The 24,096-nt window shown below is 39.2% G+C and overlaps 1 protein-coding gene across 1 annotated transcript in view; it reads left to right on the forward strand.

The window, feature by feature from the left end:
• Positions 1-24,096, forward strand: part of Slc71a2 (solute carrier family 71 member 2) — a 53,576-nt gene that overhangs the window by 9,450 nt on the left and 20,030 nt on the right. Inside the window, exons 2-3 of the mRNA XM_021180063.3 lie at positions 10,551-10,646; positions 22,023-22,085. Of these exons, the coding sequence (XP_021035722.2) occupies positions 10,551-10,646; positions 22,023-22,085 (159 nt within the window). The remainder of the gene's footprint in view (positions 1-10,550; positions 10,647-22,022; positions 22,086-24,096) is intronic.

Raw genomic sequence — 24,096 nt, forward strand, 5'->3', positions numbered from 1 at the left:
AGGGAATACCACTGCCTCTTAATTTATAAAGGGAATACTATGGATAGTACTATGGATAGCCAAAGCCCCTAGTTTTCTCACTACTCTCCCTCCCTTTCTTTTTTATTAGAAATGTAGAAATGGATTTCTTGCAAAGAAAATGAAAGACTCCTAGGATTTTAGAATTCATAAAGATAAAGATAAAGATGCCAAGATTAAATGATCCATGAGCTTACCACTGTTATCATCTACATTATGTAGATTCCCTAGGCCAGAAATCTCTTGCTGCTTCTCTGAGGTTCATAGGCCACAGACTTTTTAATTTCCCCAACTATGAATTAGTTGGTAATCTTACATTTTGTACATGAGGAGTTCAAACTTAGTTTTTTTCAGGACTGCTGTTTATTTTTACTTCTAATCAGGACTCATTTATATTAGCTGACATGCTAATATAATCTCTCTCTCTCTCTCTCTCTTTGTCTCTGTCTCTCTCTGTCTCCCTCTGTCTCTGTCTTGTTCTCTCTCTGTGTGTTAAAGTACATATAACAAGATTTACTCTCATAACTTAAAATAGCATTGCAGATTTTCATATTGTGCAATCAATCTTAAGAACTTTTTACGTCTCAAAAAACAGAAACTGTCCTTTAAACAACTATTTCTTAGCATATAGTAGCAACCTTTTCTTCCTTAGAGTATGAAGTGTCCTTTGCCAGCTCTTTCAATAGATTTTGGTTGAAAATCTATTTTATTGGATATTAGAATGGCTACTCCAGCTTGTTTCTTGTGACCATTGGCTTGAAAAAAAATTTTTCCAGCCTTTTAATCTGAGGTTGTGTCTGTCTTTGTCACTGATGTGTGTTCTCTGTATCCAGCAAAATTCTGGGTCCTGTTTAAGTCTGTTAGCCTATGTATTTTTATTGGGGAATTGAGTCCATTGATGTTGAGAGATATTAAAGACCAATGATTGTTGGTTCTTGTTATTTTTATTGTTAGAAGTGACATTATGTTTATGTGGCTCTCTTCTTTGGGGTTTGTTGTGAGATGATTAATTTCTCGTTGTTTGTTTGTTTGTTTGTTTTTGTTGTTGATGATGTGTAGTTTCCCTATTTGTTGGTGGCTATTTGAGTTTTCCTCATATTATCCTCTATAAGGCTGCGTTAGTGGAATGGTATTGTTTAAATTTGGTTTTGTCATGGAATATCTTGGTTTTTCCATTATGGTGATTGAGTTTTGCTGGGTATAGTAGCCTAGGGTGGCATTTGTGTTCTCTTAGGGTCTGTATGACATCTGTCCAAAATCTTCTGGCTTTTAGAGTCTCTGTTGAGAAGTCTGGTGCAATTCTGATAGGTCTGCCTTTATATGTTACTTGGCCTTTTTCCCTTACAGCTTTTAATATTTTTTGTTGTTGTTGTTCTGTGTATTTAGTGTTTTGATTATTATGTGACATGAGGAATTTATTTTCTGGTTGAATCTATTTGGTGTTCTGTAGGCTTCTTGTATGTTTATGACCATTTCTTTCTTTAGCTTAGAGATGTTTTCTTCTATGACTTTGTTGAAGATGTTCATTGACACTTTGCATTAGGAATCTCTTCTATTCCTAGTATTCTTAGGTTTGGTCTTTTCATTGTATTGAATTTCCTAGGTGTTTTGTGTTAGGAGCTTTTTTCACTTGTTTTTTTTTTTTTTTTTTTTTTTTTTTTGACCGTTGTGTCAATATCTTCTATGGTATCTTCTCTGCCTGAGGTTCTCTCTTCTATTCTCCTGTATTTTGTTGGTGATGTTTGCATCTGTAACTCTTGATCACTTTCCTAGCTTTTCCATCTCCTGGGTTGCCTCCCTTTGTGATTTCTTTATTGTTTCAATTTCCATTTTTAGATCCTGGAAGGTTTGGTTCAATTCCTTCACCTGTCTCATTGTGTTTTCCTGTATATTTTTTAAGGGATTTATGTGTTACCTGCTTACCTGTGTTCTCTTCTATTTCTTTAAGGGAGTTAGTTGTGTCCTCTGTCATCTTCATGAGATGGGATTTTAGGTCAGAGTCTTACTTTTCAGGTGTGTTGGGGTATCCAGGACTTGCTAAAGTGGGAGAACTGGGTTCTGATGGTGCAAAGTGACATTGGTTTCTGTTGCTTGTCTCTCGCCATCTGGTTATGTCAGGTGTTACCTGTTTTTGCTGTCTATGATTGGATCATGTACCTCCTATGAGCCTGTAAGCCTAGTTGTGAAGGAACTTCTGGGAGTCAAGGTGTCTCATGGTATGGAAGGGGGTCTGCTTAGAGCTGAGTTGTGTGGGCTATAAGGAAGATGTGTCTCTGCAGGGCAGAGTGAATGGGACCTGCCTCTGCTGCGCCCTGTGGGGGTCCAGTTAGGCCAAGTATTGGGGTAGAGGTTTCCATCCTGTGAGCCTGGTTGTGTGGGAGCACCTGGGAGTCAAGTTGTCTCTGGGTGTGGGAGGGGGTCTGGAGTGCCTGCTCTGCTGTTTTTTTTTTTTGTATTTGTAAGAGATGAAATTAAACAGCTATAAAAGAGACCTCAGAGCTGGAGAGATGGCTAAGCAGTTAAGAGCACTGACTGTTCTTCAGAAGGTCCTGAGTTCAAGTCCCAGCAACCACATGGTGGCTCACACCATCTGTCACAAGATCTGACATCCCCTTCTGGAGTGTCTGAAGACAGCTACAGTGTACTTACATATAATAAATAAATAATATATAATAAATAAATAAATAAATTTTTTAAAAAAAGTAAGGTCTCATGAAAAGTCTTAAAAGTTTCATATAGTAGTTAATAATTGCTGCACAAACTGTACTATTACTTAGCTGCTTAAATCAACCTCTTTTGTTGGCAGTTCTTTGGGATATCAATCTGAGATTCTGCTCCTTTTGCTTGAGTTCCTTGTGTTTCCACATTTTCTGGAAGTTTGATAGGAGTAAGCCATCTTAGCTCATCATCTGCAAAGTGTGGCAGCTTGATGGTTGCTGATGTAAGCTTTAATGGAAAAAGTCTTCTATGTTCTTACCTTCCTGTGGATACAAGACATTTTCCCACATGGGAACTCAAAATGTTTAAGTTCACAAGTCTGTTATTTCTCTTCACTTCTGTTGGTCAGAACAGGTTGCTGAGCAACAGGAAGAATAGGAAGTAGCGATAACAGACTTCCACAGTTTACTTTTTGTTTTAAGTTGTGCTGGTGATTCAAGCAAAGGCCTCGCTGCAGACTAAACATTTGCTCTGCCACAGAGCTGCATACATTTTCAGCCTTAGAAGTCAGCCACAGTGTTATATTGTGAAAAGGTCCACAGATGGCAGTGATTTTTAAGTTATTTTTAAGCTTTTCAGTGCTGTATTGGGTAAATGTAGAAAGATCAGTGAGTGGAAGGTTAACAAAGATTTGAGGGCACAAGGAAAAGTAGTAAGAGGAGGCAACTGAACCAGAGATGCTGCCCCAGGTCAGGTTCAATTGATATGATTGGTTAATTGGTTTCAGGTGAAATGGAGAGTCTTATTTTCTTTTGAGTGTTTCATCTGGTAGGTTGACCACACTCCAGTGGTTGGTTCCACACTTGTAATCATATTTGCAGTACTTAAAAAAAAAAAAACCTTACAAAAAGGAGAATATTGTTTCTGAGTAGGTTCAGGCTAGGACCGGTAGCTGCTGGGTACTGGGTAGCTGTTGGGTAGCTGCTGTTGCTGCTGCTGCAGTCCCCACTGCTCGCCCTGCTTTGGGGAGGAGAGCTCTGGGCTGTGGTGCTGCTTGTTTCTTACAAGCACAGAGAGTTGTGCCAACTGATTTGGGAACTCTGTCGATCTTGCTCCCACACGCCCTGCCTAGCTACAGGATGCCCTACCCTGACTCTGGACAACATCAGGATATCTAAGAGGAGTGCTTCAGAAACCAGAAATTTTGAACCAAATCAATAGTATTTGCATGTAAAGTTGTTGGGGCAAAAAAAATATACTGTGTCACACACAGCATTTTGCAATGCCACTTTGATAAATTGAAGTGCAATGGAGAGGTGGATAAGGTGGAATGGAGCAGAGGGAGAGAGGTGGAAACTAGATCCATGGCTAGGAGGCAACAGGTGTGGGAGTATGGCTGCACATTGTTGTTGGGTAGTGTTCAGCAGCTTGGAGCTAGTGCAGGCTCTGCCCCCTAACACACTGCTCAGTGCACAATTACCCTAGCTCTGAGCAAATGTACGATATCCAAGATGGAGAATGATTAATTTTTAGAATTGGGGCTCCTTGATGTTCATGGTCATCCTGGTGTCGGTAGTCTGGTGGTCCATGTTGCTGCTGGGGTTCATGTTGGTGTTTGTGATTCCTGTTGCTGTAGAAGGCATGTTGATGTCTGTGGTTCATGATTCTGCAGAGTGCTCTGTTGGTGTCTGTGGCCCACTTCAGCCATGAGCTGTGTTGCTGTTTGTGGTCATGCTGCTGCACAATGTCATGTTAAGGTCCATGTCTGTGCTGCCTCCGCAAACCATGTGGAACTTCATGATCTATGCGGCCACTGGCTGTTATGGCCAGGAAAGCTTCTTTTGCAGTAGTGTCAATGACTGCAAACTCATAATTGAGAATGAGAAACATTGAAGGCTTCTGTGGCAAACTCATCCCCCCCGCAATAAACAGTCTAGACAGGAAACCATTGAAGTGAGTCCTTAAAAATTGTGATAAAAGTGATGAAATGTAGCTCTTCACAATTGATGGCTTGAGGTGGTAGTGGTGTGTGGGACTCAGTTATCTTTAAGTGGCTGGCCACTGGGGGGTTGATCATGCTTTGTTGAGTATATAGGCAATGCAAATAGGACTTGGGGTTTGTTTTGCTTTTCTGTTTTATTGGCCAACGTCACAAGGGAGGAATGGGAAGCAAATTTGATGGGGGTACATTATATAAAATACCCAAATAATCAATAAAAAATTAAGTTGGAAAAAAAGAAAAGAGAGCAGCAGCTGGACTATGGTGGTACATGCTTTTAATTCCAGCACCCCAAAGGGAGAAGTAGGTGAATCCCCGTGAGTTTGAGGCCAGCTTGGTCAACAAAGCAAAAAAGAGGAGGAAGAGGAGGAGGAAGAGTGTCATTGATGTGAAATCTTATGGGAAGTGTTTCTGAGAGCTTTATTCCAGACATGATATGGCCAAGGCTGTACCTTGTGTTGGCAGCCAAACTTGGTAGTTACTTAGGTGAAGCTTGTTTTGAAGGTATGAAGGTGTCTTAAAGAGCAGCTGAGGGTTGGCACTGTGTGGCAGGGCTGGAGTCTTTGAAGATAGCCTAGGAGAGGCTACTTGTAAAATTGCAGTTCAGTTGCTGCAAGAGCCCCCTGCCCTTCAGTTTTGGAGATGTCAGTACACTGGAATTACCTTGAGAACAGCATCAGCAGCGGAATGGAGCCAGCCAGGGCCTAAAAGACAAATTGCGTGCTGCAGAGAGCTGGAGAAATGACCCAAGACTCTTGGAGGAGCCCAGTGGATTGTGAGTGAATCCCAGATAATTGGATGCATCAGATCTACATTGTTAGACTATGTGCTTAATTCAGATTGTGATCATGTCCTGATTCTTCTTTCTTTAAGAAAGTATTTTTAACTTAATTTTGACTTTTTTTTAGGAACCTACAATTGAAATACTTTTAACTTTTAAAACTTTTTGTATGTTTAAAGAGATTGGATATTTTAAAAAGACTGAACTTTTAATGTGTTTGAATTTGTAAGGACTGTGTAAGTTTAAAGTTATTTATGTTTCATAAATATTAACATTAATGTGCCATATAGGGATAAATAAGAAAGGAAAGGTTCTAATTGAAAAGTGATGTGTTTGTGTGCCAAATTGACAAGGGATCAATCATATTTGCTAGTTTTGAGTCATCACAGAGGAGGGAGCCTCAAAAGAGAAAATGCCTCCTTAAAATTCAGCTGTGGGAAAGTCTATAGAGCATTCCTAGTTAGTGATTGATTGGGGGAGGGGAGGTCCAGTGCATTGTGGCTGAAACCATCCTTTAGCTGTTGGTCCTGGGTTCTATAAGAAAGCAGGCTGAGCAAGCTGTGAGGAGCAAGCCAGTAAGCAGCATACCTCCAGGCCCATTGCATTGGCCCCTGCCTCTAGTTTCCTGCCCTGTTTGAGTTCCTTACTGATTTCCTTTAATGATGAACTGTGATGCGAAAGCACAAGCTGAATACCCCACCCCCAAACAAACAAAAATTAAAATAAAGGACACAGAGTTGGAAACAATACAGGACTTGGGGTGGATCTGGAAAGAGTTAAGAGGCAAATCTCAAAATACATTGTAAACATGTATGAAATTCTAAAAAAAAAATGGTACATATTATATTAAAAATACAAAATACATGGTTACATTTTAGGAGAGATATTTTTAACATAAATAATTTCTAATTGATAATATATAAGTGTACAATGGTAATAAACAATAAAGTAGGTTTTGCTTTGTTTTTCAAAGTGTTAGAAATGTTAGAAATAGCATGGTGAAGCCGGGCGTGGTGGCGAACACCTTTAATCCCAGCACTAGGGAGGCAGAGGCAAGCGAATTTCTGAGTTTGAGGCCAGCCTGGTCTACAAAGTGAGTTCCAGAACAGCCAGGGTACACAGAGAAACCCTGTCTTGAAAAAAACCAAAAAAACCAAAAACAAAAACAAAACATAACAACAAAAAAGAAATAGCATGGTGGTCTAAGCTGGCCTCAAACTTACAATTCTACTGTCTCAGCTTCCCAAGTGCTAGAATTACAGGTATGAACCACTACAGTGTGTCTGTTTTTATATTCAATCAGCATTGCAGCCACATGTCTGCATTTTAATGAACTTCATAAAGCAGAATCTCAGGTTGAGAGAAGAAACAAAACACTTGAAGATGCATGTGATAGCTGGATAAGACAATGTAGTTTCCTGTCCCCCTTAACCCCCTCTCCTCCCCCAAGCTTCTTGCTGAGGGCCCTTTGAAGGAACGCTCTTTTTTTTTTAAATTATTTTCCTTATTTACATTTCAAATGTTATCCCCTTTCCCTGTTTCCCCTCCAAAAATCCCCTATCTCCCCCCCCCCCCAATTCACCCACTCCCATCCCTGGCCCTGGCATTCTCCTATACTGGGGCACAGAACCTTCACAGGACCTAGGGCCTCTCCTCTCATTGATGATCTATTGATGCTACATATGCACCTCAGAGCCACAAGTCCCACCATGTTTTTTCTTTGATTGGTGGTTTAGTCCCAAGGAGCTCTGGGTGTACTGGTTGGTTCATATTGTTGTTCCTCCTATGGGGCTGCAAATCCCTTCAGCTCCTTGGGTCCTTTCTCTAGCTCTGAAGGAATAATCTTTAAGACAAACATTAGCTGTCTCAGAAGTTCAGTGATCTCTGTGGCACTGGACAGAACAGTTATTAGTGAGCATCTTGGTCAGGTCTCTGTAATCCCCAGTGGTGTGACAGGTTTAAGGTAATATACTATAGGAAGTATCAAATTGTTCACATTATTATATCTAGACAAATTTATAAGTGAGTTGCTATAATGGTGTTCATCTGTAAACCTAGAGTTAAAAGAAGCAACTGCACAATTAATATCACTTGCATGATGACCAAGCATCTATGTGGCTGACAATACTGGTCCTTTATTGAATGCTACTTCTAAAGCTGCTTTGTCTCTCTATTCCATAGAAAAGGCCTACTATTCCACTTAGAAACACAACAAACTAGAGATACAAACGTAAGTCCTCAGGACACTTTGCTGGTCAATGTCTTATAGAAGAAACAGATTTTTTATTCTTGAACAAATTCTTGTCTGTGTGCTTAAGTTATCTAAGAGACCAGGTGGTACCAGGTGGTTACAGCCAGTGCATGCATATATTGATAGTTCTACTAAGATTTATCTCCTATTAGGATTGAACTTCATAGCTGTTCTTTAGCTCACACCACCTTCCCCTAAGCCTTATTATGAAGTGGACATGTCTTCAGTTTATACTACTGACCTTTACAGAATAACTGCTTGGGATGGATCAGTGAAGATAACAAGCAGACCATTTAACTTTTTGAGGGTACTTCCATTCCAGGGAGCTAGATGATAAATTGAAAAAAGTCATAAATTTATTAGAAATCCTTCAGAAAATAATTGTGTAAAGAGGAACTAGGGATAGTAAGTTGAAAAGGAGCACCAGGAAGCCTAACTTTATAACAAAGGTTTGTGATGGAGTAAAATTTAGGAGATTAGTACCATTAAGGAGAGGCCTTCTGCTCTCCTTGGAACATTGAGAAGGGTACCCTGAGGGCAATACACCCCACCCCCACCCCACACCTACTTCTCAGTAAGCTTCCAATTCCTGAAAGGAAGCAGCGGTTCTCATCCTTAAAGCTGCAACCCCTTAAAACAGTTCCTCATGTTGTGGTGATCTCCAACCATAAAATTCTTTTCTTTTCTTTTCTTTTCTTTTCTTTTCTCTTCTTTTCTTTTTTAAAAAAAGATTTATTTATTATTATATCTAAGTACACTGTAGCTGTCTTCAGACACACCAGAAGAGGACATCAGATCTCATTATGGATGGTATGTGGTTGCTGGGATTTGAACTCAGGACCTTTGGAAGAACAGTCAGTGTTCTTAACCACTGAGCCATCTCTCCAGCCCATATAAAATTATTTTCATTCCTACTCCATAACCGTAATTTTGTTATTACTATGAATCATAATATAAACATCTGTGTTTTCCCATTGTCTTAGGTGACTCCTATGAAAGGGTCCTTCAGTCCCTAAAGGGTTGTGACCTACAAGTTTAGAACCATTGCCCTAGGGTTTTTGCTTTGTTTTGTTTTGCTCCTGGAAAGCAATTGTTTTGACTTAACAAAACTTGTAGCTAATTTAGTCAAAGGGAAAGAAGGGTTCATTCTAAACCAGTGTAGAATTAGCAGGAATATAGCAGTATAAGCCACACTGTACTGGCTTTGGAAGTATGAAAGATACCAGAGTGAGGTCATTTTGGGTTCTTCCTCCATGACTACAGAGAACTGCTGAGGCCAGGCAATATGTAGTAATATTGGAGTTGCTGTAGGAAGTCTGTAAGAGGCCAGGATGCCCAGAGAGGCCATTGAGTGAAGCTGTGCAAGAAGCCTGAGTTACACTGCAGACACTGAGCTATTGGAGATGATGGAGCCTTAAGACCAGTTGTAGAGATTTCAGGCAGCAAAACTAGAGGGGCTAAGCCAAACTCCTTGAAACTAAAGTTTGTGTTAATGGACATGGAGCTACAGGATGTGGTTGTGTTTGGTTTGGTGAGTTTGCATCTTGCTTTGTTCCTCTCTGTTGGAAGGATTGAACTGTATGTTCTATGCCATTGTTAGAAGTGTGTAATTTGCCTTTCTATTTTATAAGGAGTCAGTTAAGAAATTACCTTTAGTATCAAAGGAGACTTTGAATTTTTGTTATGCTTGTTTTTATTTATTTATTTATTTATTTATTTATTTATTTATTTCGAGACAGGGTTTCTCTGTATAGCCCTGGCTGTCCTGGAACTTACTCTGTAGACCAGGCTGGCCTCGAACTCAGAAACCGCCTGCCTCTGCCTCCTGAGTGCTGGGATTAAAGGCATGCGCCACCACGCCGGGCTATGCTTGCTTGTTTTTCAAGACAGGGTTTCTCTCTGTAGTTCTGGCTGCCCTGGAACTTTCTTTGTAGACCAGGTTGGCCTAACAGTAACCCCAGAGATCTGCCTGCTTCTGTCTCCCCAGTGGTGGGATTAAAGGTGTGCCACCACTCCTGGCTTTGACTTTGGACTTTAAATGGTGTTGAAACTGTTAAAGAATACTGGACTTTTGTAGTTGGACTAAGTGTATTTAGCATTATGATAATGGCTGTGATCCTGTGGGACTGCCAGAGAGTGGAATAGTGGTGTTTTGAGTGATGTCTTGAGGTTTCAATTGTTGTGAAAAGACATCATGACCAAGGCAACTCCTATAAAGGGAAACATTTGATTACGGTTGGCTTACAGTTTCAGAGGTTCATTATCATCATTGTGAGAAGCATGGCAGCATGCAGGTAGACATGATGCTGGAGGAGCTGAGAATTCTACATCTTATTATGAAGGTAGCCAGGAGAAGACTGTTTTTTGTAGGCGGCCAGGAAGAGGCTCTCTCCTCCACACCCAGCTGAGCTTGAGCACTAAGAGCCTGCTGCAACAGTGATGCAGTTCCTCCAGCAAGGCCACACCTCCTAATAGTGCCACTTCCCATGGGCCAAGTGAATTCAAACCACCACAGATGAGAATTGTCTTGGTAGTCTCTTTGCAGTAATCTCTCAGCCATCTGCTTCAGCTGCCTTCTTCATGCTTCCCTCCCTACCCCTCACCTTCTGCCATTATAGACTCTTTCTGCAACTGTAAGCTAAAGTAAACTCTTTCTTAAGTTGCTTTTGGTCATGACTTTTATCACAATGATGAAAAATAACCAATGCATAGCGTATCTTGGTTCCCAGTGTGGTTTTATTTTAAGTAATAGAGGTGGTTCAAAGTTTGTATATTTCTTCATGCCTTTGATGATACTTTCTTATGTTTATTATGTTTTTTTAACAGCTTTCTTTCCTTTTCAGCTACAAGGTTTTGGCCACCCAAGTGTTTACCATGCTGCTATTGTCATCTTCTTGGAATTCTTTGCGTGGGGCCTGTTAACAACTCCAATGTTGACTGTAAGTACTACTGTACCTTTAGACATGGTGTATATGAAATACAAGACATTGTTGAAAGTGTTTCTTTATTTGGATGTTAATGGGTTTTGATTTAAGGACCTAATAAATAGAAAATTGGTCAGTACTTTATAATGATGAATGTAAAAATGAACATATGCCTGGTTTTGATAACTTCTCTACAGCTATTTCTTTTTTTTTTAAGATTTATTTATTTATTAGTATATGTAAGTACACTGTAGCTGTCTTCAGACACCCCAGAAGAGGGCATCAGATCTCATTATGGATGGTTGTGAGCCACCATGTGGTTGCTGGGATTTGAACTCAGGACCTTCGGAAGAGCCAGTCAGTGCTCTTAACCGCTGAGCCATCTCTCTAGCCCCTCTACAGCCATTTCTTTAAATCAAATATTGAATGTCCTTTTAAAAACTTGTTTCTTTTAAAAATTTTTATGTATATGACTTTTGTTTGCATGTATATCTATGTACCTCTTGCATGCCTACTTCTGGAGACTTGCCTAGTGTGAGAGACACATCACATCCTCTGAAACTGGTGTTACAGGTGGTTGTGAGTTACAGTGTAGGTACTCAGAATTGAACCTGGGCTCTTTGGAAGTGCAGCAGTGTTCCTAACTGCTGAGCTATCTCTCTAGCCACATATATATTTGACAAGAACTAAGATGTTTGATGTACGCATATATCATCAAACAAGTACCAAAGAAGAGATGCAGGGATCAGGGGTGGGATGTGGAATGGTACGGATTTTAAGAATTATTTAATAACACCTAGGATAAGTTTTAAATGTCTTTGAAATTAAGTTTCAGTTGTCTTTAGTTATTTTAAAAAATAACTAATAGGCCAGATGTAATGGTATATGCTACTGGGGACACAGAGACAGATAGACTCTGAGTTTAAGGCTAGCCTGATCAACAGAGTTCCAGGACAGCCAGGGCTGTACAAAGAAATCCTGTCTCTCAAAATATAAACAAAACAAACAAAAGCACTAATAGTGCTCTCTTCGTAGTCATTATTTTGCCATAGCAGAAAGGTCTTTTTCATGAATTCAATTTTTGTCTCATAGTTAAGTCTTGAATATACACAAGTTTAAAGGGTAGACATTAGCCGGTTAGTCTTAGAGAAGACTTTGGCATGAATTTTTAGAGAATATTTCATTATTACTATTTTGTTTGTGTGCATGCATACATGTATGTGTTTGTGTAGACCAGAGAACAGTGAAGAATGAAAAACTGAAGAAAGAATACCAAAATTCCAAATTTATAAACTTCAAAATCCTCCAAGTAGTTAACGTCTTTGGGACGTTCTGACCTTTTAACAGGGCCCTATTTTTATTTTGTTGTGACTTAGTTTTTCATTCAACTATTTCAAATCAGCATACAAAGTCCTGGCTTGTACCTCATAGTTTGCTCAACCTGCTTTCTTATAGAATCCAGGATAACCAGCCCAGGGGTAGCATCACCCATAATGTGTTGGGCTCTCCCTGAAAAATCATTAGTTAAGGAAATGCCTTACAGACTTACCTACATCCTGATCTTAATGGAGGCATTTTCTCAGTTAAGGCTCCCTCCTTTCTGATGATTCTAGCTTGTGTTAAGTTGAGATAAAACTAGCCAGTATAAAAGTAATGTTTTCCATATATATCTCGTTGCTATTAATCTTTTTCCTTCACTAGCCCTTTGGTCTTTGATCTCCTTTAAAAACTCTTTCCCCCTCATGGTCCCCTTTTGTTTTCATGGCCTGTATCTCCCCATACACATGAATTAATTTTGGGAGATTACATGTGTTTAGGAATTTATCCACATTTTTTTTTCTAGATTTGTTTCAGCTAATTGAAATGTAATTTTTTAAAGTTCCTGAAAACCCCTTACAGTTCATTATAGCCTATTGCAACATGCCTTTTCATCTCTATTCTTAGTAATTTTTGTCTATTCTTTCTTTTCATTCATTTAACTAGAATTTGCCAGTATTATATCTCTTTTCAAAGAACTACTCTTTTATTAAGTTATATGTATACACACATACACACACATACATACATACATACATATAGATAGTCTTTATTAGTTCCTATCTTTGTTGTTTCTTGCTGTCTACTGCATTTTAGTTTGCCTTATTTTTTTTGGAAGGTAAATTATTATTTTATTATCTATTTTTATATGCCTCATTTTATTTTACTAATGAGACATTTTCTTGTATCTCTTTATTTCCAAAAAGACAGAAAAAATAGAAAAGTTAGAAAGAAATATATTGAAAATGATGTCCAAAATAGTGCATTTTTTTAAATTATGTATTTTCCTCAATTACATTTCCAATGCTATCCCAAAAGTCCCCCATACCCTCCCCCCCCCCCCCCACTCCCCTACCCACCCATTCCCACTTTTTGGCCCTGGCGTTCCCCTGTACTGGGGCATATAAAGTTTGCGTGTCCAATGGGCCTCTCTTTCCAGTGATGGCCTACTAGGCCATCTTTTGATACATATGCAGCTAGAGTCAATTAGTTTGCCTTATTTTTTAATTAAAAAAAAATTTTTTTTTACTTTACCTCTTACTCACTGCCCCCTCCCATTTACCCACTCCCACAATCCTTGCCACATCTCCCTGCTTCTCTGAGCAGATGGGGACCTCCCTGGGTATCCCCCATCCCTGGCACTTCAAGTTTCTGTTAAGTGCTTCCTCTCCCACTGAGGCCAAACAAGGCAGCCCAACTAGTAGAACATATCCTGCTTATAGGCAACAGCTTTTGGGATAGCTCTGTTCCAGTTCAGGATCCACATGAAGGTCAAGCTGCACATCTGCTACATATGTTTAGGGAGGCCCAGGTCCAGTCAGTGTATGTTCTTTGGTTAGTGGTTCAGTCTCTGAGAGCCCCAAGGGTCCAGGTTAATAATTGACTCTGTTGGTCTTCCTGAGGTATGTCATTAGGTTGTGATCTAAATTTTTTTTTAATTACTCACCTTATATCCTGATCAGTACCTGCCTCCTAGTCACCCCTTTCCAAAGTCCTTCACCCTATCCTCCCTCCCATTCTCCTTGCATTGGGTGGTGGCTTCCCTGAGTATACCCACCTGGGGAATGGTTACTCCAGCTTGTTTCTAGGGTCTGTTTGCTTGGAAAACTTTTTTCTAGCCCTTTACTCTGAGGTAATGTTTGCCTTTATTGCTGAGGTATGTTTCTTGTATGCAGAAGAATGATAGATCCTGTTAGACTGTGTCTTTTTATTGAGGAATTGAGTCCATCAATGTTGAGAGGTATTCTTATTATTTTGATGTTGGTGGTGTGTGTGTGTGTGTGTGTGTGTGTGTGTGTGTGTGTGTGAGAGAGAGAGAGAGAGAGAGAGAGAGAGAGAGAGACAGAGACCCTTGTTTTTCCTGGTATGGAATTACTTATTTCCTCTGTTCTCCTAGATGTAGTTATCTTCATTGGTTTGACTTTTCCTTCTAGTTTTCTGCAGTGCTAGATTTTGTGGATAGATATTGTTTAAATTTGGATTTGTCTTGAATATGTTTTTCCCCATCTTGGTGATTAGGTTTTGGTTAGCATCTGTGTTTATTTTTGAGGTTGAAGATATCTTTCCAGGCCCTTCTAGCTTTTATAGTCTCTGTTGAGAAGTCTGGTGTAATTCTAATAGGTCTGCCTTCATATGTTATCTGACCTTTTCCCCTTGTCACTTTTAATATTTTCTTTGTTCTGTAGATTTTGTGTTTTGATTATATGTGGCAGGAGGATTTTCTTTTCTGGTCCAGTCTAATTTGTGTTCTATAAGCTTTTTGTCTGTTGCTAGGCATCTCTTTCTTTCTCTTTCTTTCTCTCTCTCTCTCTCTCTCTCTCTCTCTCTCTCTCTCTCTCTCTCTCTCTCTCTCTCTTTCTTTCTTTCTTTCTTTCTTTCTTTCTTTCTTTCTTTCAAGACAGGGTTTCTCTGTATAGCCCTGGCTGTCCTGGAACTCACTCTGTAGACCAGGCTGGCCTCGAACTCAAAAATCCGCCTGCCTCTGCCTCCCAAGTGCTAGGATTAAAAGTGTGTGCCACCACGCCTGGCGGCATCTCTTTCTGTAGATTAGGAAAGTCTTCTGTGATTTTGTTGAAAATATTTTCTGGGCCTTGAAGCTCTTCACATTCTTCTATTTGTATTATTCTTAGGTTAGGACTTTTCATGGTATGGCAGACTTTCTGGATGTTTTTTGTTAGGAATTTTTGAGAGTTAACATTTTCTTCAACTGATGTAACAATTTCTTCTATTGTATCTTTTACACCTGAGCTTCTCTTTTATCCTCTATATTCTGTTGGTGATGCTTGCATCTGTTGTTCCTGTTTACACCTCTAGGTTTCCCATCTCCTAGAATTCCTTCAGTTTGTGTTTTCTTTATTGCTTCTATTTCCGTTTTCAGGTTTTGAACAGTTTTATTTATTTCCTTTACCTATTTGATTGCATTTTCCTTTGTGTCTTTAAGTTATCTATTTGTTTCCTTTTTAAAGGCCTCTATCATCTTTATAAGATTGGCTTTAAGGTCATTTTCTTGTGCTTAGGTTGTGTTAGGATATCCAGGGCATGCTGTGTTCTGTAGGGTAACTGTTCTGAAGGTGTCATATTGTCCTGGCTTTTGCTGATTGTGCTGTTCCAAGGGCCTTTAGCCATCTTGATGGCTTTGGTCCCTGAATTTTCCTGTAGTAGTAGATATTGGGTGAGTTAGGGGTAACCTTAATAGTCCCGATTTATCAGGCCTCTGATGGGTATCCTTTAGCTGTATGGTTCTGGATCTGCACATCTTTATGGTTCAGGATCCATAGGACTGTATAGTTCAGGAGGCACAGGTCTAACAAAAATGTGTAGAAGGTGGCAGGAGAATGGATGTTCACCTGGGCTAGCAGACTGCTTAGGGCAGCTTGGCATGCCCAGATAACTCACCAAGCAGGGAAGATGAGTGGGAGAAGGGAAGTGTCATGGTTTGTATATTCTTGGACCAGGGAGTGGCACCATTTGTAGGTGTGGCCTTGTTGGAATAGGTGTGACCTGGTTGGAGTAGGTGTGTCACTGTGGGTGTGGGCTTAAGACCCTCACCCTAGTTGCCTGGAAGTCAGTCTTCCACTAGCAGCCTTTGGATGAAGACATAGAACTCTCAGCTCCTCCTGTGCCATGACAGCCTGGATACTGCCATGCTCCCACCTTGATGATAATGGACTGAACCTCTGAACCTGTAAGCCAGCCCCAATTAAATGTTGTTTTTTATAAGACCTGCCTTGGTCATGGTGTCTGTTCACAGCAGTAAGACCCTGACTAAGACAGGAAGCTTACCTATATGGTTCAGAATTCACAGGTCTGATGAAGGTGGAAGGAGAGGTGCAGGGAGAATGGAGGTCCCACTGGATAGCAGGCTGCTCAGGAAGGGCATCTTGGCTTCCTCCAGAGGACTCCTATCATCTAAACTTTTAATATTTGCTCTTACAAACTATGAAACATTTCTCTTAGAGCCCACTTAGGCATATCCCAGAAAAGTTATCATTTTTATTTGTGTCTAGCAAGTCTTTTCTTCTTTGCTTTTGTTTTATGAGTTTTTTTTTTTTCAATGATCTTTGTTTCATCTCCAAGCATTTGTATAGTTTCTGTGGTTTCTCACACTCTTTTATTGTATTGTTCTTTTAGGGTCTGCATGATTCTGTCTAAGATCTTCTGGCTTTTAGAGCCTCTGTAAGAAGTCTGGTGTAATTCTAATAGGTCTGCCTTTATATGTTATTTGGCCTTCCCCCCTTACAGCTTTTGATCTGAGCATTTGGTGTTTTGATTATTATGTGACAGGAGAAATTTCTTTTCTAGTCCTAGATATTTGGCCTTCTATAGACTTCTTGTACATTTATGGGCATGTCTTTTTTTTTTTTTTTAAGGATTTATTTATTTTTATTTATATGAGTACACTGTAGCTGCCTTCAGACACACAGAAGAGTGCATCAGATCCCATTACAGGTGGTTGTGAGCCACGATGTGGTTGCTGGGAATTGAACTTAGAACCTCTGGAAGAGCAGTCAGTGCTCTTAACCACTGAGCCATCTCTCCAGCCCTATGGGCATGTCTTTCTTTAGGTTAGGGAAGTTTCCTTCCATGACTTTGTTAAAGATGTTTCCTGGCCATTTGAATTTGGAATCTTCACTCTATTTTATACCTATTATTCTTAGGTTTGGTCTTTTCATTATGTCTTGATTTCCCTGGATGTATTGGGTTAAGAACTTTTTTCTACTTTGTATTTTCTTTGTCTGTTGTGTCAGTATTTTCTGTGCGTATCTTCTATGCCTGAGATTCTTTCTATTTTTCTTGTATTCTTTTGGTGATGCTTGCATCTGTAACTCCTGATTTCTTTGCTTGGTTTTCCATCTCCAGGGTAGCCTCCCTTTGTGATTTCTTTATTGAATCTATTTCCATTTTTAGATCCTGGAAAATGTCGTTCAATTCCTTCATCTGTTTGTGTTTTCCTGTATTTCTTTATGGGAGTTATTTTATGTTCTTCTTAAGGTCCCCTATCATCTTTATGAGATGGGATTTTAGGTCAGATTCTTGCTTTTCAGGTGTGTTAGGATACCCAGGGTTTGCTGTGGTGGGAAAACTGGGTTCTGATGGTGCCAAATGGCATTGGTTCTTGAGCTTGTCTCATGCCATCTGTTTTTTTCTGATGTTAACTAGCCTTACTATCTCTGACTGGAGTCTGCCCCCTCCTGTGAGCCTGGTTATGATGCACCTCCTTGGGTCAGGCTGTCTCTGGATGTGGGAGGTGGTCTGGAGCACCTGATCTGTGAGCCTGGCTATGGCAGACCTCCTGTGAGCCTGGTGCTATCAGAACTCCTGGTAGGTCAAGCTCTCTCTTTGTTGGTTGGCCCCCCTCTATTTTTTTTTAAAGAGTTATACATCCTTCAAAAAATGAAATTTGCTATTGAAAGAATTTTCTAATAACTTTGATTCACCATCATTTTCAATAGAAAAAAGTAGAGCTTAGATACCAAGATTGGAAATACAATGTGAATATATTTTAATTTCATTATTAAAAGTTTTAATTTCATAAAAAAAAAGAGAGGAAGGTAGAAAGATTTTCTGTATTCTACAGCCATGACCCTTGTAAAGCACCTTTATCAAAATCAGCTACTATAGTGGCAGTTCACATGACAATGAAAAACAGTAATCTTTTTACTATTCTCTATGATGTTTCTTTTTTAGAACATTGTGTTATAGAATACAGCCTTTTCAGATTGGTTTCTTTTATTTGGGAGTATGCATTTATAGGTTTTGTTTTGGTTCGGCTTGGTTTTTTTACCTTTAATTAATAACTCATTGTCTTTCAGCACTAGTAATATACCAGAAATCTGTGGAAAGGTTTTTGTGTAGTTTCACTTTCAAATCCTCTGTACAAATGCCAAGGAACATGATAGATGGATCATATGCTAAATGTATGTTTAGCTTTATAATAAACTATAAAGTAACTCTATTATTTTGTATTTCCACTCATAGTGCATGAGAGTTTCTGTTGCTCCTAACCTTGTTTGTATTTTGTGTCATCAATTTTTTTTTTATCTTGGCTAATAGATCCAATAGATTGTCTTACTAATGTCTTGTAGGTAACCTGATTTGGTATACTGTTTTAAATGACATATTTTACTTTTTCATACATTTATTTAACTATCAACATTGATGAGGATAGGGTTTTGTTTTGTTTTTTACTGTAAGTGCTTTATTAAAATATTGTAACAGTGCCATGCTATTGTAATTGATTTTAACGACCACGTTGATATTCTTGTTTTAAGAAAATCGAAAGCTTCATTTCCTTTTTCTACTTTTTCTGTCAAAAAACCATAGGATCCTAAAGTTCCAGCAGAGTTCATTTATAAATCAGAGGATCAATAGAGTTGAAATCTCGCATTCTTGGTTAAGTAACCAGAGAGTGTTGTTGGTACTTCAGAATACCTATTAGTACTCTGATCATGAATACTTGTAGTTTTCACAACATGTCTACAGATTTTATGATTGTCAGACTGAGATGTCCATCAACATGTTCCTGGTGACCTGGTTTAATCAGACTATCAATACATTGCACATAGCAAGCATTTGCTTTTTTGGTATTAATAAAATATACTGTCACAGTCTTTGTGAGTTCATATGTGCATTAGCCCTATTGTGTCTGGAAGACTCAGTTTACTTGGAGTCATCCATCATCTCTGGCTCTTACAATCTTTCTGTCTTACTTTCTGCATAGATCCCTAAGCCTTAGAGGAAGAGGGTAGCATACACAATATCTAAACAAACTTGAGCCAGACACAAATCCAAGCTCAGAGAAAGGGAAATGGGTACAAAGTTCTATTCCTAACCAAGAAGCTATTTCCAATGAATATTTGCTTAGAGAGAGAAAGTCAGTTCTCTCCAATGGAGTGACACTGAGTAGGTCAACTACACTTTAAGGCACGCTCCATGTTCAGGAATATTTAGTCAACACAAAACAGACTTTGTAGGGTGTGTGTGGGTGCGGGCGCACACATGCGTGTTTGTACTTTTTAAAAATTTCTTTTTTGTTGTTTTGACATTTTTCTTCCTGTTAGTTTTGTTGTTAGATTTGGGATTCTGTTCTTGCGGCTATCTTCTTTTAGGTTTGTTGAAGGATTACTTTCTTGCTTTTTCTGGGGCGTAATTTCCTTCCTTGTGTTGGAGTTTCCCCTTTATTATCCTCTGAAGGGCTGCATTCGTGTGTGGTTTTTGGTCTTGTCCTGCAATACTTTGGTTTCTCCATCTATGGTAATTGAGAGTTTTGCTGGGTATAGTAGTCTGAGCTGGCATTTGTGTTCTCTTAGGGTCTGTATAACATCTGTCCAGAATCTTCTGGCTTTCATAGTCTCTGGTGAGAAGTCTGGTGTAATTCTACTAGGTCTACCTTTATATGTTACTTGACCTTTTCCCCTTACTGCTTTTAATATTCTGCCTTTATTTAGTGCATTTGTTGTTCTGATTATTATGTGTTCGGGAGGAATTTCTTTTCTTGTCCAGCCTATTTGGAGTTCTGTAGGCTCTTGTATGTTCATGGGCATCTCTTTCTTTAGGTTTGGGAAGTTTTCTTCTATAATTTTGTTGAAGATATTTGCTGGCCCTTTAAGTTGAAAATCTTCATTCTCACCTACTCCTATTTTCCTGAGGTTTGGTCTTCTCATTGTGTCTTGGATTTCCTGGATGTTTTGAGTTAGGATCTTTTTGCATTTTGCATTTTCTTTGATTGTTGTGCCGATGTTCTCTATGGAATCTTATGCACCTGAGATTCTCTCTTCCATCTCTTGTATTCTGTTGCTGATGCTCTCATCTATGTTTCCTGATTTCTTTCCTAGGATTTCTATCTCCAGAGTTGTCTCACTTTGGGTTTCCTTTATTGTTTCTACTTCCATTTTTAGATCTTGGATGTTTTTGTTCAATTCCATCACCTGTTTGGTTGTGTTTTCCTGTAATTCTTTAAGGGATTTTTGTGTTTCCTCTTTAAGGACTTCTACCTGTTTAGCAGTGTTCTCCTGTATTTCTTTAAGTGAGTTATTAATGCCTTTCTTAAAATCCTCTACCAGCATCATGCGATATGATTTTAAATCCGAATCTTGCTTTTCCGGTATGTTGGGGTATCCAGGACTCGCTGTGGTGGAAGTACTGGGTTCTGATGATGCCTTTCTGCATTTTGCCATCTGGTAATCTCTGGTGTTAATTTCAAGCTGTCTCTGGCTGGAGCTTGTTCCACATGTGATTCTGTTAGCCTCTGTCAGCACTCCTGGGAGTCCAACTCTCACCTGAGTCCCAGAACACTCTTTGCAGGCAAGCTCACCTCTGGCAGGGAAGGTGCACAGAGATGTGGAGCCCAGCTCCACCTCCTGGCTGAAGATGAAGGCCTTAAGAGACCCCGTTCAAGAAGCTCTGTTGCTTCTGCAGCCCGTGTATTCTCTTGTGTGGACCAGCCTCAGAGAGACCCAGGATACAAGATGGCGGTCTCGCCTGAATCCTGGGGTCAGAGTCCTCCCTGGAGGCTGACTCTTCTCTGGTTCGGAAGGTGTGCAGAGTGAGGGTTTTTTAAAAAAGATAATTTGTGAATATGTGTCAGTGTAGCAAGTGCATGAGAGTGTAGCTGCCCACAGAGACCTTAAAGGGTGTCGTAGCCCCTGAAGCAGAGCTATAGTCAGTTGTAAATTATTCCATTTGGCTACTGGGAACTAGCCTTGGATCTTCTGAAAGAGCATCAGGTACTCGTTTTTTTTTGTTTGTTTGTTTGTTTGTTTTTAATGTTTCATTTTTGGACTCTTGGTTTCCCATCTGTTCTTTCTTTCTTTATTTTTAATCAGGTATTTTCTTCATTTACATTTCCAATGCTATCCCAAAAGTCCCCCATGCCCTCCCCGCCACTCTCCTCCCCCACCCTCACTCCCACTCCTTGGCCCTGGCGTTCCCCTGTACTTAGGCATATAAAGTTTGCAAGACCAATGGGCCTCTCTTTCCACTGATGGCCGACTAGGCCATCTTCTGATACATATGCAGAGACACGAGCTTCGGGGGGTTAGTTCATATTGTTTTTCCACCTATAGGGTTGCAGACCCCTTTAGCTCCTTGGGTACTTTCTCTAGCTCCTCCATTGGGGGCCGTGTGTTCCATCAAATAGCTGAGCATCAGGTACTCTTAACTGCTGAGCTATCTCACAAGTCACTGGAATTTTTTCCCTTAAATTGACTTTTTGGTGTTTATTACTTATAGTATCTTCTTTTCATATATATATATATATATATATATATATATATATATATATATATATATATATATATATATATATGGGAACTATATAGTTATCTTTGATTAGGTGCTGATCATTGTATTTGGGCAAAAATGTTTCCTTAAAAGCTATTTTTGAGTTTTCTCCAAGCTAGATTAGGATTGTTGTAATGCGTATTTAAAGCTTGATTTTTTTTTTCTTCTGGATTACCCTCAAGTGATGAACATGAGTTCAACCTTGAGTTTTATATCATCCTTTGGGAATAAACACTTATGTTGTAGAAAAAAAAATATTTATTGGCTACTCCTTTAGCTATAATTTATGACAAAAGCACCTATGAGTGCTGAGGCTTACCTTGTTTGGTTCTTGCATAGTGTTTTATTATGTTACTGCCTTTTCATGTCTTCAAGATGTTTATTTTATTTTTGAGACAAGGTTTTACTCCGTAGCCCTGGAATTTGCTCATTTGTTTGTCTTTTATAAGACATTTACAGCTAATATTTGACTTTACAGTTGATCTTATTTGTTTAGCCTTCCAATAATAAAGTATAAAATCTTCACCTTTAATTTGTATTTGAATATGTCTTAATGTTTGTTTGCTTTTATAGGTTTTACATGAAACATTTCCTCAACACACATTCCTCATGAATGGGCTCATTCAAGGCGTAAAGGTAAGAACAATTGTGCTAATTTATAATTAATAGTGTCAGGAATTGTTGCTTGTCCATGGGATGGGTCTCAAGTTGGTCCTGTTATTGGTTGACATTCAGTCTCTGCTCCATCCTCCATCCCTGCACTTCTTGTAGGCGACATAAAATTTTGGGTTGAAGGTTTTGTGGGTGGGTTGGTTGTTGACCATGTTACTCCACTGGGGTTCCTGCCTAGCTACAGGAGGTGGCCTCTTCAGGTTTCATATCCCCACTGCTGTGAATCTCAGCTATGGTCACTCACGTTGATTCTTGGGAGCCTCACCTATTAGATATTCCCCACACTGCCACCCCTTCCTAGTTTTCCACTCATTCTTATGGCCATCTGACCATCTGGCCTGTCTCTCCCCACAACTGATCCTTAATCTTCCCCCCATTCCCTACCTGTCCCTTCTCCCACTCAGTTCTCTCTCTCCATCTGCCTCCTACCACTATTTTATTCCCCCTTCTAAGTGAAATTCAAGCATCCTCACTAGGGCCTTCCTTCTTTGGATTTGTGGCGTGTAGTGTGAGTATTCTTAATTTTATGGCCACTATCCACTTAAAAGTGAGTACATACCATGCATGTCCTTTGGGGACTGGGTTAACTTACCCAGGATGATATTCTTAATTACTATTTGCCTGAAAAATTCTTGATGTCTTTGTTTTTAATAGCTGTTTAGTATTCTATTGTATAGCCGTATCAAATTTCCTTCAATCATTCTTCAGTTGAAAGACATCTACGTTGTTTCAAGTTTCTGAGTATTATGAATAAAGTTGTTGTGAACATAGTTGAACAGGTGTCCCTGTGGTATAATGGGACAACTTTTGGGTATATAGCCAGGAGTGGTGCAGCTGGGTCTTTAGGTAGAACTATTCCCAGTTTTCTGAGAAATCACCAGATTGATTTTCAAAGAGATGGTATAAATTTGCACTCCCACAAGCAATGGAGGAGTGTTCCCCTTTCTCCTCATAGTCTCAAGCATGAACTCTCACTTGAGGTTTTGATCTTAGCCATTCTGTAAGATGGAATCTCAGTCTTTTTGATTTCCATTTCCCTGATGACTAAGGACTTTCAACATTTCTTTAACTGTTTCTTGCCCATTCAAGATTCCTCTGTTGAGAATTCTCTGTTTAGCTCTATACTCCATTTTGTAATTGGATTATTTGGGTTGTTGGTGTTTAACTTCTTGAGTTATTTATAAATTTTGGATATTAGATGTAGGGTGGGTGAAGATTCCTTCCCAATCTGTAGGCTGCAGTTTTGCCCTAATGAGTGTTTTTACCTTACTGAAGCTTTTCAGTTTCATGAGGTGCTATTGATCTATTGTTGATTATAGAGCCTGAGCCATGGGTGTTCTGTTCAGGAAGTTGTGACCTATACCAATAAATTCAAGGCTATTGTCACTTTCGGTTCTATTAGATTTAATGTATCCAGTTTTAAATTGAGTTCTTTGATCCACTTTGACTTGTTTTTTACAGGGTGATAGATATGGAACTCTTTGAATTCTTTTATATAGAGACATCCAGTTAGACCAACACCATCTGTTGGAAGATGCTTTCTTTTTTCCATTGTATGGTTTTTGCATTCTTTATCAAAAATCAAGTATCCACAGATGTGTGGGTTTATTTCAGGATCTTCAATTCGATTCTATTGATCACTCTGTTTGTTCCTATACCAATACCATGGAGTTTTTATTACTATTGCTCTGTAGTATATAGCTTGAACTCTGGGGTGGTAATACCTACAAATGTTCTTTTATTGTTCAGGATTTTTTTGGTACTCTGGATTTTTTATTTTTCCATATGAAGTTGAAAAATTGTTCTTTCACTATCTATAAAAGTTGCGTTGGAATTTTGATGGGAATTACATTGAATCTGTACATTGCTTTTGGTGAGATGGTCATTTTCACTATGTTAATCTTATCAACCCATGAGCATGAGAGATCTTTCTATCTTCTGATATCCTCCTCGGTTTCTTTCTTCAGCAACTTGA

This window comes from Mus caroli, unplaced genomic scaffold (genome assembly GCF_978045245.1).
Source record: "Mus caroli unplaced genomic scaffold, Mus_caroli_1 scaffold_15, whole genome shotgun sequence".
Classification (NCBI taxonomy): Eukaryota; Metazoa; Chordata; class Mammalia; order Rodentia; family Muridae; genus Mus; species Mus caroli.